This window comes from Bubalus bubalis, chromosome X (genome assembly GCF_019923935.1).
Source record: "Bubalus bubalis isolate 160015118507 breed Murrah chromosome X, NDDB_SH_1, whole genome shotgun sequence".
Taxonomy (NCBI): Eukaryota; Metazoa; Chordata; class Mammalia; order Artiodactyla; family Bovidae; genus Bubalus; species Bubalus bubalis.
Window position 1 is genome coordinate 12,626,777 of NC_059181.1, and position 13,397 is coordinate 12,640,173.

At 34.8% G+C, this 13,397-nt stretch overlaps 1 protein-coding gene across 5 annotated transcripts in view; it reads left to right on the forward strand.

Annotated features, from left to right (window-relative positions):
- Window positions 1-13,397, forward strand: part of CDKL5 (cyclin dependent kinase like 5) — a 182,082-nt gene that overhangs the window by 127,188 nt on the left and 41,497 nt on the right. For all 5 annotated transcript variants that reach the window (XM_025277318.3, XM_044937450.2, XM_044937452.2 and 2 more), the window contains 4 exons: window positions 138-258; window positions 2,174-2,233; window positions 4,678-4,768; window positions 8,165-8,354. In XM_025277318.3, coding sequence (XP_025133103.1) covers window positions 138-258; window positions 2,174-2,233; window positions 4,678-4,768; window positions 8,165-8,354 — 462 coding nt within the window. The remainder of the gene's footprint in view (window positions 1-137; window positions 259-2,173; window positions 2,234-4,677; window positions 4,769-8,164; window positions 8,355-13,397) is intronic.

Below are 13,397 nucleotides of genomic sequence, written 5' to 3' on the forward strand. Positions count from 1 at the left end.
GAAAGCAAAGCAATTTTTTAAAAAATATATTCTGTGTATGAGATGAATTATCATCCAAGATGCTTTTAAAAATTTTAATACATAATTTGTGGGCCTGCCTAATTTTGGAAATCAGTGGCTCTCTATTTAATTTTTAGAATATGCTTGAATTGCTGGAAGAAATGCCAAATGGAGTTCCACCTGAAAAAGTAAAAAGTTATATCTATCAGCTAATCAAAGCTATTCACTGGTGCCATAAGAATGATATTGTTCATCGAGGTAAGTATGGAATTTTCAAAATGGAAAATATTAAAATAGCAAATAACATTAACAAAATATTTCACATATGCATTGACATTCTGTTTAAATTAAATACATTTTGAAGGTATAGGATATTTGTGCTCCAGGTCTCCTTTCATATCATCAAAAGGATGGACTGCATGTTTATTTGGATATTATGGTGAGATCTCCATGTTTGTATAACCAGATCTGGTTTCAGCAGTACAAGTACCTAGTGATAAAAGAACTCAACAAATGCAAACTTTGCAGCTTGCTTGGTGAGGGCAACGACCTTCTCCATTGCCTTTTGGTCCTGCAGATAGACCTGGTAATGTGAAACAAGCCAGAATCAGACTTTAGAGATGATGCTAAGTGACTGGCCCCCGTTGACAGTCACTTCTCATTCTCTGTTCAACCAAGATCTCTAGTATGTATCTTTACCTCCTGATTTTCCCTGCCTGTTACTGGAAAGTGCCCATTGTTTTCAGGTTTTAGGCATGATCAGCCTTGCATAAAGGCCATGATTATACTTTCATAAACTGTTGTATTTTGTTCTTTATTGCCATGAGGTGGATGGTTGATAGTAATAAAAGAGAAATTACTTGCTCAGCACCATCTTTAACTCTACACTGTTTATCTTCTCCTGATAATCTCTTGCATTCAAGAGTCATGCATTGAACAATAATGAAGCTAAAAAATGTTTGTCAGAAAATGTTGCAGTATCCATTTCTTATCTTTGAATTATCAGGCAAATGAATACTACATTTTAGTGTTTCTAAACAGACACAAAAGGATATCATTTTAAAAATAGTTTCACATTAAAAATAGCTTAAAGGTCATGTGAAGAATGCCAACTCCTATTATTTCTGGAAAGAGACAGTTTGTTATTTGTCTTCCATTTGTCTTTCGTAGTAGTTGCTTTACGAAAGTTGTTGGCAGCATGGAGAGGTGGCCTGGTCACCTGGACATCTAGTGTCTAGGATAATAATTCTAATAACAGTCTCTGCTACAGTTTGAGGATATTAATAAGGAACTGATTTAGCTGCATTTCTATAGTGATGCTATAATTTGGTTAAGTGTATAGTGAGTTAATGGTTGTGAATTAGCAGTAGAAACTGAAATCTACAAATTCTGAAATCTGATCTGAAATGGTTCAGATGGCTCTGCAATCTATAGATCTCACCCCTACCTCTTCCCTTTCTCCATTTTCACTTCTACCATATAATATAGATGATGAGTACTCTAAGAATAGAATTGTGAGATGCCTCCAAAGGGGTGAATTAAACTGCATCTTCTGTGTATTTCTACTCCTTAACTCCCACCACATCTTCAGAAGTTTCATGGAAAAAATGAGAAATCTTATCTTGACTCATCCAGCATAGCTTCAGCACTAGATATTTATGATCGTGAACCACACAGAGAAGCTAAACAGATATATAAATAATAGAAATTATGTAGAAAATCATAACAGACAATGTATCTTCTATGTATTTTTTCCTCCAGGAAATATAATGCTATCTACTTAGTCTCATATGTGTTTTTAAAGTATCTTATGGGTGTAAACATTTTATACTCTATCTCCAAAAATTTGTATTATTAGTATTTTATAAAGTAAAAATAGTTCTTTGAAATGTGGTAACCTAGATTCAGTCATCCTTAAATTCCTTTCAGAGATCCAGTCAGTGCCTTTAAGATTTAAGGGGAAAAAATATTTTTGAAATTGTGGTCTACATGTTTCTCAAAACAAAATTAATTGAAACTTTTGTGTACTGTTATAAAATGTGTTACTCCACTTTTTACTACCAGTTCTGTGTTCAGATTACTCTAATTAAGTGCCATTACAGTGATCTAATAGTGTCAATCAGTAGTACATGGCCCATTTTTTAATAATTGTTTTTTAATCTTGATACTCCAGATATAAAACCAGAAAATCTCTTAATCAGCCACAATGACGTTTTGAAACTGTGTGACTTTGGTAAGTTAAAAAGAAATTTAGTCCTGTAAGTACAAAATTAATTTAATATAGCACAAGGTAGCTTTTACAGGTGTTTTAAAAGTATTTTTTATCTTTTGACTTAAATTAGTGTATATTCATAAGCCCAGTATTTAATGACTCCAGAGAAAGAATTTTCTAGAAAATACTATCAGGACCTTCTGGCTTGAGTAGGATAAAAAATTTTTTTTAATATTTTAAATATTGATAGAAATTATTGTAGACACAATCATAAACACTGAAAAATAGCTATGTAAATATATATGTGATAGTTATAATCTGTAAGGTTAAAAGACATTTTTAGAATGATTCCATTTATCTCCTTTAAATGTTCAGTCAAGGTATTATTAATTTATTATGATATTCCAGCTCCTGGTTGACTGTATAAGGAAGTTTTGAGTCATACTGTATCACAGTACAAAATTGTATATTGTTTTTCGTATATATAAAACTCTGTATTATGTACTATTAAAAATTTAAGTTAAAATAATTCAGAAAAGTTTTAAAATTATCGATTAGGTTTTACATCATGGGTCACTTTATTTTTAAAAGTGATTTAAAAATTTAAAGAATTTTACATTTTTGCCTAATCCATGTGCTAAAAAATAACTTTTAAAAAATGTTATTTTTTATATATTTAAATATAATCACAAATACAGTGTGAATATATATAAATGAGGAGGTTTCTCATTTATCTCCTTGTATCTTTATCTCCCTGTATCTCCTTATAAGGAGAAGTTAGATTAGTACTTAGAATATGGATTGCACAGGTGAGAGAAATAGAAGCATTCTAAAAATTCACTTTGTAGAATGACCAGTTTTGGCCAGTGCAGCAATTGGAAGCATGTATAACTGTTTTCACTTATTGATTTTAAGAGTTTGACTATTATGAACCTGTCTGCTTGAGGAAAAATGTCTTATAGGACTTAATTTTCTTAGTATTTTTTGATAAGGAATATTGCAAAGAAGAGTCCTGCTATACCTAAACGTGTTAAGAAGTATTTAGGAGCTGAAATTGGTAAAGCAAGTTAAAAAAGAGGTGTGTGTAGAATAGTTAATAATGGTAAAAAGAGTATCCTTAGTTTAGCATTATTTCTTAAAAGACAGTTTTATTTTACATTGTCAGGAAGTTCCGCATGGCAGCACCACATGTGGCATTCTATGTCCTGTGCATCCCCAACAAAAACCTCCTAATTGTTTTCCCTCCCAGAGCATGTAGCTCCTTTGTCTGGCTTGAAGAATCCCAATAAAATATATATATATATTTCTTCCAAATGTGTCTTATAAAGAAGTATTGATTAACTGAAGTTAGGGGTTTTGTTCTGTTGCTGTAATTATTTTTATTTTTTTACTGTTCTACTTTAAGAAACAGTATTTTCTAATTCTTGAAACTTTTTTTTAAACTTTTTATTTCGTATTAGTATATAGCCGGGTGGCACAGTGGTAAAGAATCTGCTTGCCAAAGCAGGAGATGTGGGTTTGATCCCTGGGTCAGAAAGATCTCTTGGAGTAGGAAATGGCAACCCACTCCAATATTCTTGGAAAATTCCGTGGACAGAGGAGCCTGGCAGGCTATAGTCCAGGGGGTCACAAAGAGTCAGATACAGCTGAGCACATGTGCACATAGCTGATAAACAGCATTGTGATAGTTTCAGGTGAACAGCAAAGGGACTCAGCCATACATATACATATGCCTTAACTTTCACCTTTAATTTTAATATTCTGGTTCTCTGTAACTATTTACAGTGAACCTATATTGCTTTCGGTGAGTTAGATGGGTAATTAACCTACCTTCCAGTTTATTTTGTGGCCACAAAACCTTTTGAAAGGATTGTTACTTGGGGAGGTGGGAGAGCAACAGAGTCTATAAGGTAATTAAGATACGCCTAATATGCTTCTCAGTTACATTAGGAGAAAATAATTTTGGCCTGCTTCATTTCCATCATTGCCAACCCTAACTGTTGTTGTTTACATAATGGTCGGAGCTGATCAGCACCAGTAGATACAGAAATACTATCTAAGTCCCACATAGCTGAAATAATGACTTATATGCAACATGCTAATGTAACTTTGACATTTGGCTCTTATGGAGTCTTCATCTTGTAAGATGTGCATTTATTGGAAAAGCTGGTTTAAAAGTATGCTCTGAATGCTTATAAAGCATGCAAAGACTTTGAAAACATGGATTTCTTTATTAGAGAGAAGAGACTGGTTTTGTAGTGACTACATTGTATATTTTAGTTCACATATGAACAATGGACTAACTTTTTAAAATAATAAGGGCATGTTAATAAACAGCCCATTCAATAACAATCATTATATTCTTTTGATGTTCCTTTAAGATATTAATGTAGCACTGAAATATTTTGTCAGCATGAAATTAACTCTTTTTCAAAATTACACTTTTGGGTTTTGCTGTCTTTCAGGTTTTGCTCGGAATCTATCAGAAGGAAATAATGCTAATTATACAGAATATGTGGCCACCAGGTGGTATCGGTCCCCAGAACTCTTACTTGGGTGAGTTACCTTCCCAGAATAGAATAACATCTACATATTTGTTGACCCTCTATTGTTAACTTTGAGATTATCTGTGGAAGATGAGAACTTGAGTTGATTAAATGCCAGTTACCTGTCACAGTATAGCAAACCTAAAAACTTAATGGCATAAAACAAGCACCATTTTATTTGCTTATGATTCTGGGAGCAAACGGATTGGGGGAATCAGCTATTTGAGTTCAACTGGCTGATTCTTCTGCTGGTCTCAATTGAAATTGCTCATGTAGCTACAATCAGTCAGCAAGTCATCTGGAGGCTGTTTGGTTTTAGGGAGCCTCAGCTGGGACAAACCATCTCTGTTGCATGGGGACTCATCCTCCAGTAGGTTAGTCCAAGTTTCTTCAAATAATAGCAGTAGAATTCCCGGAGCAGAGGGCAAGCCCAAAAGCAAAAGTGTTTTTTCAAGCCTCTTTGCATGACCTTTGCCTCATTGGCCAAAGCATGTTACTTGTCTATCCTCTGATTCATGGATGGAGGAATAAACTTGATGGGAGGAGTGGCAGAGTCACATTACAAAGTGTCAGGTGTACAGAAATGGGGGGAATTATTGCTGCCACCTTTGTTAATAGTCTTGCACATTAAAAATGTGGATATCCACAGAGTTTGACATTATGGCTTATCTGTTTGTTCATACATTCATTCATTCATCCATTCAGCAAATATTTCTGGAATATCTCTTATGCCTAGCTACTTTGCTATAAATATTAACCACCTGCCATTTTTCTTCCAAGCAGTGTAAATCCTGTTTGATGATAAATGGCTATTCAAACTAGTCCATTGATGATTTTCTCAGCAACACTGCCATATCCTTCCACTTTGTGCCACCTTTCCACTTTCAGTGCTATGTCTACCAGGGCAGCCATTTCATTCACCCGTCTACACCAGAAAAGCATTATCTGATAAGATTCTTCCTTTTAAGAAGTTTAAACTTTAGAGACTAAGAAGGGGCCTGTAGTCTTGGTCTCCATCACATATTCTCACTAATAATTCTCTACTTATTGTGGTTGTAGTATTTTCTTATTTATCCTAGATTGTATTTTCTTCTTTGGGACCATCAAAGAATTGAGGTAGAAGACACTCTCTACAAATAAAATTAGACATTGTGGTAATGATAACCATTGCATTAATTATAGGTTTCATCTCTTTTATTTAGTGTGCCATATATGTATCTAGGGGACATGATAAATTTAATTTTTTAAAGATAATTTTTACAACATTGTAAATCAACTCTGCTTCAATAAAAATTTTTAATCAGTAAATAAAGATACTTTTTATATAATAGAAATATACATTTCTGTTTCTTCTGAAGATCATGATGATTATATATTTAAGTTACTCACTGAAAGATCATTTTGAAGTTAACAATTGATTTCCCAGTGTCTATTTGGTGTTACTTCTTATTTCATTGCAGACCTAGAGCCTATAAGAATTATTGCTGTCAGTTACTGAAAGCTTTACTATTTATTTTTAAATCAAAAGCTTGTGCTTCATCCTCTGAAATCAGTGGTGGCTAGTCACTTTATTATCCCTCCTTGGGTGGATAGATTTTAGAATTTCTGTGTTCATTTTAAACTTGGATTTAGGATTGATTTTCTTTTGTGTCATCTGTGTTTCTTCTGTATACCTCTCTCTGGATTCACTTGAATGCATTGTCCATTCATGTGTCCATTCTTTGGGGAGGGATTGGGAGTTTGAATTTACTGGGCAGGATTTGCCAAAGAAGAAATGAATTTGAAGTAAATCCTTCTTAGACCCCCATCTGAGGATTCAAGTATGGTAGAGGGACTCATTATAATTTTGTCTATAAAATGTCCTTGCATTCATTCTGAGGACAGCCTTAACATGAAACTTTAGAGAGTGTTTGCTGCCTAATAATACATTTTGGAAAACTGAAATTATATTTAGAGATATATGGGAGCTACCAAAAGTAGATGAGGACTCCAACTAATTTGAGCCAAATTGAATATTGCTAATTAAATGATTGTCAAGTACTAGTTGAAGAACCATATTATTTGTATAAAAATCCCATTGAAATCAGTCGATATTTAGTCAACATGTAGAATTTATAGATTTTTTTACATTTTCAAGACTTTGTCCTTGACATTCAAAGTAGTTACAGCTGCATAAATTATTCAAATTAGCTGACATAAGAAAAAATAGTTTGTCATGGGTATGTAAAGATTTTCCTTAAGTTTCTGCACCTAGCACAAGTTTTTCCTCTCTCATACTTGTATGAAAGAAAGATCAGTATCCTTCCCTTCCAACAAGCTACCAAAAAGATCTAAATGAAGTTTCCTGATATGGTTCTTCAGTTTTTATGGAGGGAAATGAGATAAATAAAATACTGATTTGTTGATACAATGATTTACTATCCTAGAAGCATACTCTGTTTTATGTTAAAAGTGCTTTAGAGTATTTGTTAAAAGTTTTATATTACTACTATAGTACTATGACACTCGAGAATTTCTTTCCTTGGTTTTTCAGATATTGTATTTTGGCTTTTCCTTCTTAAGATTTAGATAATTTATGTTTGAAATGAAAGAAAAATATTGTTTCTTAATCTGTCATATGTAATTTGACTTGAGGCTATAGATATTCAGGTATACACATAAAGCTTTTGGGGGGGATACGTAGATTTTATATCTAGCCTGTTAGCAACGATAGTACTCCAGAAGCCCTCTGGTAAACTCATACCTTGAAAGATAGCTATAAATCCCTTAATTAGTGAAAAAAATGCTTTGAGGGAGATACTTGTCATAAAGCTTCATAAACAAAGGGTACAAATAGATTCAAGTAAATAATCCAATAAAGCTTAACATAATCTTAGCTGTTTTGACTCTGTGCAATCAGAACAGGTTAAATATTAAATGTTTGCTGTTTAAGAAGACACATAAGTCAGTGGTACATTTTAATAGACTGAACTTAAAAAATGAATCCGTATAACTTGTTGACATTCAAAGAGCTAAAGGATAATTACCTAGGAAATACATTTCTTGAGAGCGTTTCATTCTCCAGTGAGTGCTAACTCATCAGACATGTGTGCTGCTGTTAGGGTTTATTAAGCTATTAATAATCAACATATATATCTGGTTGTAAATAGATTTCAAATCAGTATATACTAACTAAATTGTTATTAAACTGATGGCTTTATTTGCTTATATTTATTCACTTGTGTTCTGAATTTCTACTTTGATATCCATAATTCTTTTTTTTCAGCCTCACTTTTGTCCATGTGGTATTTTTAAATTCCTTAAATACCCAAATACGCTTTAAATCTTGAATCTGTTCAAAATAGTTTGGAAATTATTAAAACTTATTCCTTCAGTTGCCAAGATAATCTCTCCCTTTGCTTTTCAGAGCTCCCTATGGAAAATCCGTAGATATGTGGTCAGTTGGCTGTATTCTTGGGGAGCTTAGTGATGGACAGCCTTTATTTCCTGGAGAAAGTGAAATTGACCAACTTTTTACCATTCAGAAGGTGCTAGGACCACTTCCATCTGAGCAGATGAAGCTCTTCTATAGTAATCCTCGCTTCCACGGGCTCCGGGTAAGAGGCTTTGCTAAAACCCAAATGGAATCAGTACAGTAGTATTTAAATCATTTTTCATTGCACAATGAAATGCTAAGCTATCCATCGAATACTTTTTCCTTTTCCATTACGGTGTTTATAATCCCCATTATAATATTTTATTTTTGAATTTTATAGAGTATTTGTGAATTTTAAAAAGTCTAAATTTGAAAGTGGAAACTGTTAATATTTTTCTCACTTGTTCCAGTTTTTCAAACTCTTTTTAGTGTATGCATTATTCTAAACTTTGGTTATCTCAGAATGTTTCTTTATGCAAAATATTTAGCATCCTCTAAAGATTGAGAAATGTATAAATGGCTACTGCTTATTTGAGCAAACATTTGTAGTGATTTGAGGAAGATTATGAATACTCATATTAAAGGCGCTGTTCTAGTGAGAATGACCTGTTTAGTGAAACATCGTATCTTTTCAAACTAGGGTTTGTTCTTGGGCAGCCTTTTCTAGACTTGCTAACTTTGTGCTAAACTTGATTTCAGAAAATATGCTAAAAAGAGTCTTAAAGTATAAACTTTCCACAAGTGAGGGACATCTTACTGGAGTGGCCAGTTATAGGTTGCTTCTCTGTTCCATCTACCCCCAAAGCTACTTTTTCCATTTTCAACTACCCTGTTTGGGCCAACATGCCAGTTGGTGGCCTTTGTGGGAACTATAAAATAAGCTCCCCACCACTTCTTTTCTTTCTCTTAAATGCATAATTCTCAAACCATGTTTTCTTGACATTAACAGAGCACTTTGTTTTTTTCCTTTGACTTTCTGGCCTCAATTCATTTCACTTTGAAGAGCACCCCTCCTCACACATGAACGCCAAACACAGTATCCCTCCTGCTAGGCTCAGTGAGTGTGGAAGAAAGAAAGGAACAGAAGTGCAAACATTTCTTTCATCCCCTTCCTGCTTTCACTCTCTTCCAAATCTGTCTGAGTTACCTCAGGCAAGTTTCTCTTTTCTCCTTTTGCTTTTGCTTTTATAAGCTGAAAAAGAGCCAAATTATGACAATTAATTAGGGTACAAATAGTTCAACAGTTATTGAGCATTTGTCATACTAGATGTTGAAAACACGAAAATAAATAGGACTTGCCCTCAGTCCAGCACGAAGGAAAATCTATTCAGAAATAAAGCAAAATCACTGCAGATGGTGACTGCAGCCATGAAATTAAAAGACCCTTGCTCCTTGGAAGAAAAGCTATGACAAACCTAGACAGCATATGCAAAAGCAGAGATATCACTTTGCCGAAAAAGGTCCCTATAGTCAAAGCTATGTTTTTTCCAGTTGTCATGTATGGACAGAGGATGAGATGGTTGGATGGCATCACTGACTCAGTGGACATGGGTTTGGGTGGACTCCGGGAGTTGGTGATGGACAGGGAGGCCTGGCTTGCTGCAGTTCATGGGGTCACAAAGAGTCGGACATGACTGAGCAACTGAACTGAACTGAACATGTATGGATATGAGAGTTGAACCATAAATTTACATTATCAGCAATCAAGCTCAACTATTTCCCTCTCTCCATCTCTAATTGCTTTCACTCGTACCACTTTTTACCTAAACAGCCACTCCCAAACTGATTTCTCTGAGTTTTTCTCTTCATTGCAGTCTTCACATTACTTTTAGAATCTTCCTGCAAATTGTATGTTTAATTCTGTCTTCTTTATGTTAAAAACCTATACACATAGCTTATTCGGTTTTAACTCCTTGCTGCTGCTAAGTCGCTTCAGTCATGTCCGACTCTGTGCAACCCCAGAGACAGCAGCCCACCAGGCTCCTCCGTCCCCGGGATTCTCCAGGCAAGAACACTGGAGTGGGTTGCCATTTCCTTCTCCAGTGCATGAAAGTGAAAAGTGAAAGTGAAGTCTCAGTCGTGTCCGACTCTTTGCGACCCCATGGGCTGCAGCCTACCAGGCTCCTCCATCCATGGGATTTTCCAGGAAAGAGTACTAGAGTGGGGTGCTATTGCCTTAAAAACCCCTTGATCCTAGCCCTGCAGCCTTGTCTCCCAACATTTCCTACCCCCTGCCCTGCAGCCACATTGACCTGTCACCATTTCCTTGTTGCTTCTACAATGCTTCATTTTCCTATAATTCTCCCAATATTCACCCCACTTCCTGGAAAGCTCTCCATCCTCCCTCCCCCAGATTCGGGTCAAGTGTCCTACTTCCATGAAGCCTTCTAGACTCCTCCAGGGGGAATGGTTACCTCCCCCTTATGTGCTCCTGCAGCACTCTGGTAGCACACATAGCAGTCTCTTTTAAATAGCTATTTGACAGAACATTGTAAATCCATACTAGACTTCAGTTTTTTAAAATTGTAATAAAAATTTTTTATAAAGCTGTTTGAAAATATGTATCCTCACTGGACTAATGGATTCCTTAAAGAAATGAGCTCTCATAGCCACGATTATATTCACAACACACCTAGAGTTGCTCTTACTAGGTTGAATAGTATTAAATGATTAAATATTTGAACTGGAGCATCAAGCTTGGTCTTCTGGCTGCCTTATTCTATGCCTGGTTAAAGAGGCTTTAAACTGCATTCTCTGAAGAGAGTATAAACAGATCTGCCATGGCACCTGGCTTTAAAAACTTGTAAACTAGCTGAAGAATTAAGACTTTTGTGCATAAAATAATTAGAACACAATACAAATTATAATAAAGCATAGTATATAATAAAATACTGTAGTAAATGTACAGTATTCTTTACTACATCGTACTGTTCTCTAATACATCTAAATACAGTTGTGACCTTGAGAATATTAAAGATTCTGAAAAGTTGGCTGGATTCACTTGGAATGATTTATAGAGGATTTACAGTTTGAAATGTATATTGAAGAATGAATAGCATTTGGACTAGATAGGCCAAACAAAGGAGATCTTTTCCTCCTTTGTCTATGGTCCTATTTGTTCACAGACCTCCTCACTAAATAATATTATCTGTAAAATGCTAGACAGTCCATGATGGCACTGTCTGTAAATATCCTTTGGAGAAATTGCTGCTTCCCTGACACTGATTTTTATAGATCTTAATGTTTTTGTGTTTTAGTCTGAAAGTGTTTGTGGTATTTTAACTAAGTTAGTATAATCTTTTTGGAGGTTTAACCACATCTTTTGTGGGAAGAGTCTTCTTTTATCATTTACTTGAATGTCTGAGATGTTCTCAGCTAAGTGTACAGGGTGTGTGAATGGTAGCTACTGTGAAACATGGACTCGCCAGTAACCAGTCCAGTGTGATTTGTATTTTGCTTCAGTGTATAGAGATTAGAAAATCACCAAGATGTTGCTCTAATAATATGCATTATTTTGAAAAAATAACAATTGCTATCCCATAATATAGGGCATAGACTCTGGAGTTAGGCTGCTGGGGTTCAAAGCCAGACTCGACATTTACTATTTGAATGACCTTGGGCAGTTTCTTGTGCCTGTCTTTCTTCATGTGTAAAATTATGATAACAGAAGTACCACCTAATGGGGTTGTTATGAAGATTAGACATTATAGCTGCAGTTCATGGGGTCGCATAGAGTTCTACATGACTGAACAACAACAAAATGCCCAGACCAGTGCCTGAAGCATAGTAAGTGTTCAGTAAAGAGGCACTCTTATTGTGTCACATTGGCCACGTGAATATAAGAAAAAAAGGGAAGAAGAAACAAACTTCTGATTGACATATACTTTAAACTTGTATGCTTGAGTTTTGATTTGTCAGATTACCTCACACGAGAATGGTGTCTCTCATTCAAAAGACATAAATTAATTTTTTAAGAGTTTATGTGGTCATTTTAAAATCATATTTCTAATACCTTTTGACTTTGGGCATTAATTTTCTTATTGATGAAATGTTACTTTTGGCAAAAAAGGAGGAGGGGATATTTGGTAGCATAAGATAGACCTCATAAGCACAACATTAATTAAAATCTAGTATAGAGGCTTTTATCACAGCATGACAGGTGTCTCTCTCTGGGATAATATTTAATGCTCCAGTAACATCCAGAGGAACCTCTGTACCTCCTTTAGGAAAGGCGTCCATGTTTAGAAAGAATGTGGGTTTGGATCACTGAGTGCAAATACTAGTTTTACTGGTTTTTAGTTATGTAACCTGCCTTGAACCATTTATTTCAGTTTTCTGATCATCACCTTCTTCATCTCTGAAATAAGTGGCATAACAATTGCTGAAATGCCTCGCATAGCATCACTTCCCTCAGAAATGTGTTTTAGGTTATTGCCTGTGTGTCTGTGTTAAGTTTATGTTATTCCTTCTATGTCCTCTATCTAGGAGGTGCTGTCCTACTTTTCTCTGTCCTCACATTTTTTCTGATCTTTCAAAAGCTAGTTCAGATGTTATCTATATATGGATTCTTCTACAGCTGCAAACCACCTTGGCCTCTCCTTTTGCTGAGCTTCAACTAGAATTTATGGCTACTCAGTTTTGCACTGATTGCTTTCTCAACAAGACTGAGAGTTGTTCACATGCAAGGTTTTGGTCTTACCCATATTTTGTATCTCCTGCCATACCTAACACTGTGACACTGTGTAGGGATGAAGTCTTAATACCTTGTTTGAATTTTTCTACATTACTACTCCTATCATCCACTTATTTAGAATATTTAGAGATTTTTGGCTTTTGAAATCTTCTTATATTGGTATAAAGGAAATACATATTAAAAGCAAACTAGTCCTCCCATTGGGAGGGAATACATGGCATTAGACTCTAATATTTTACCATCCACTTAGATATTGTGAAATGTGAGTTGGCAGAGGGAAGGACAGAGCATCTGAATAAACTTGACCCTTTCCCCTCATTTTATTTAAAAATGCATTTGTTAATTTAGGAGCCTGTTTGCCTTCTGTTCCAACTTACATAAAGTAAGAAATTTAAAACAAGTCATTCAAAGAGTATATTAAAAGCAATAATAGAACGTGTGTCTGAATTCATTATTTTTACTTCTGTAGCCTTTCAGGTACTAGCCTTTTCTTTTTAATTCTCTAATGTTCAGAAGTAAATTATATGTTTT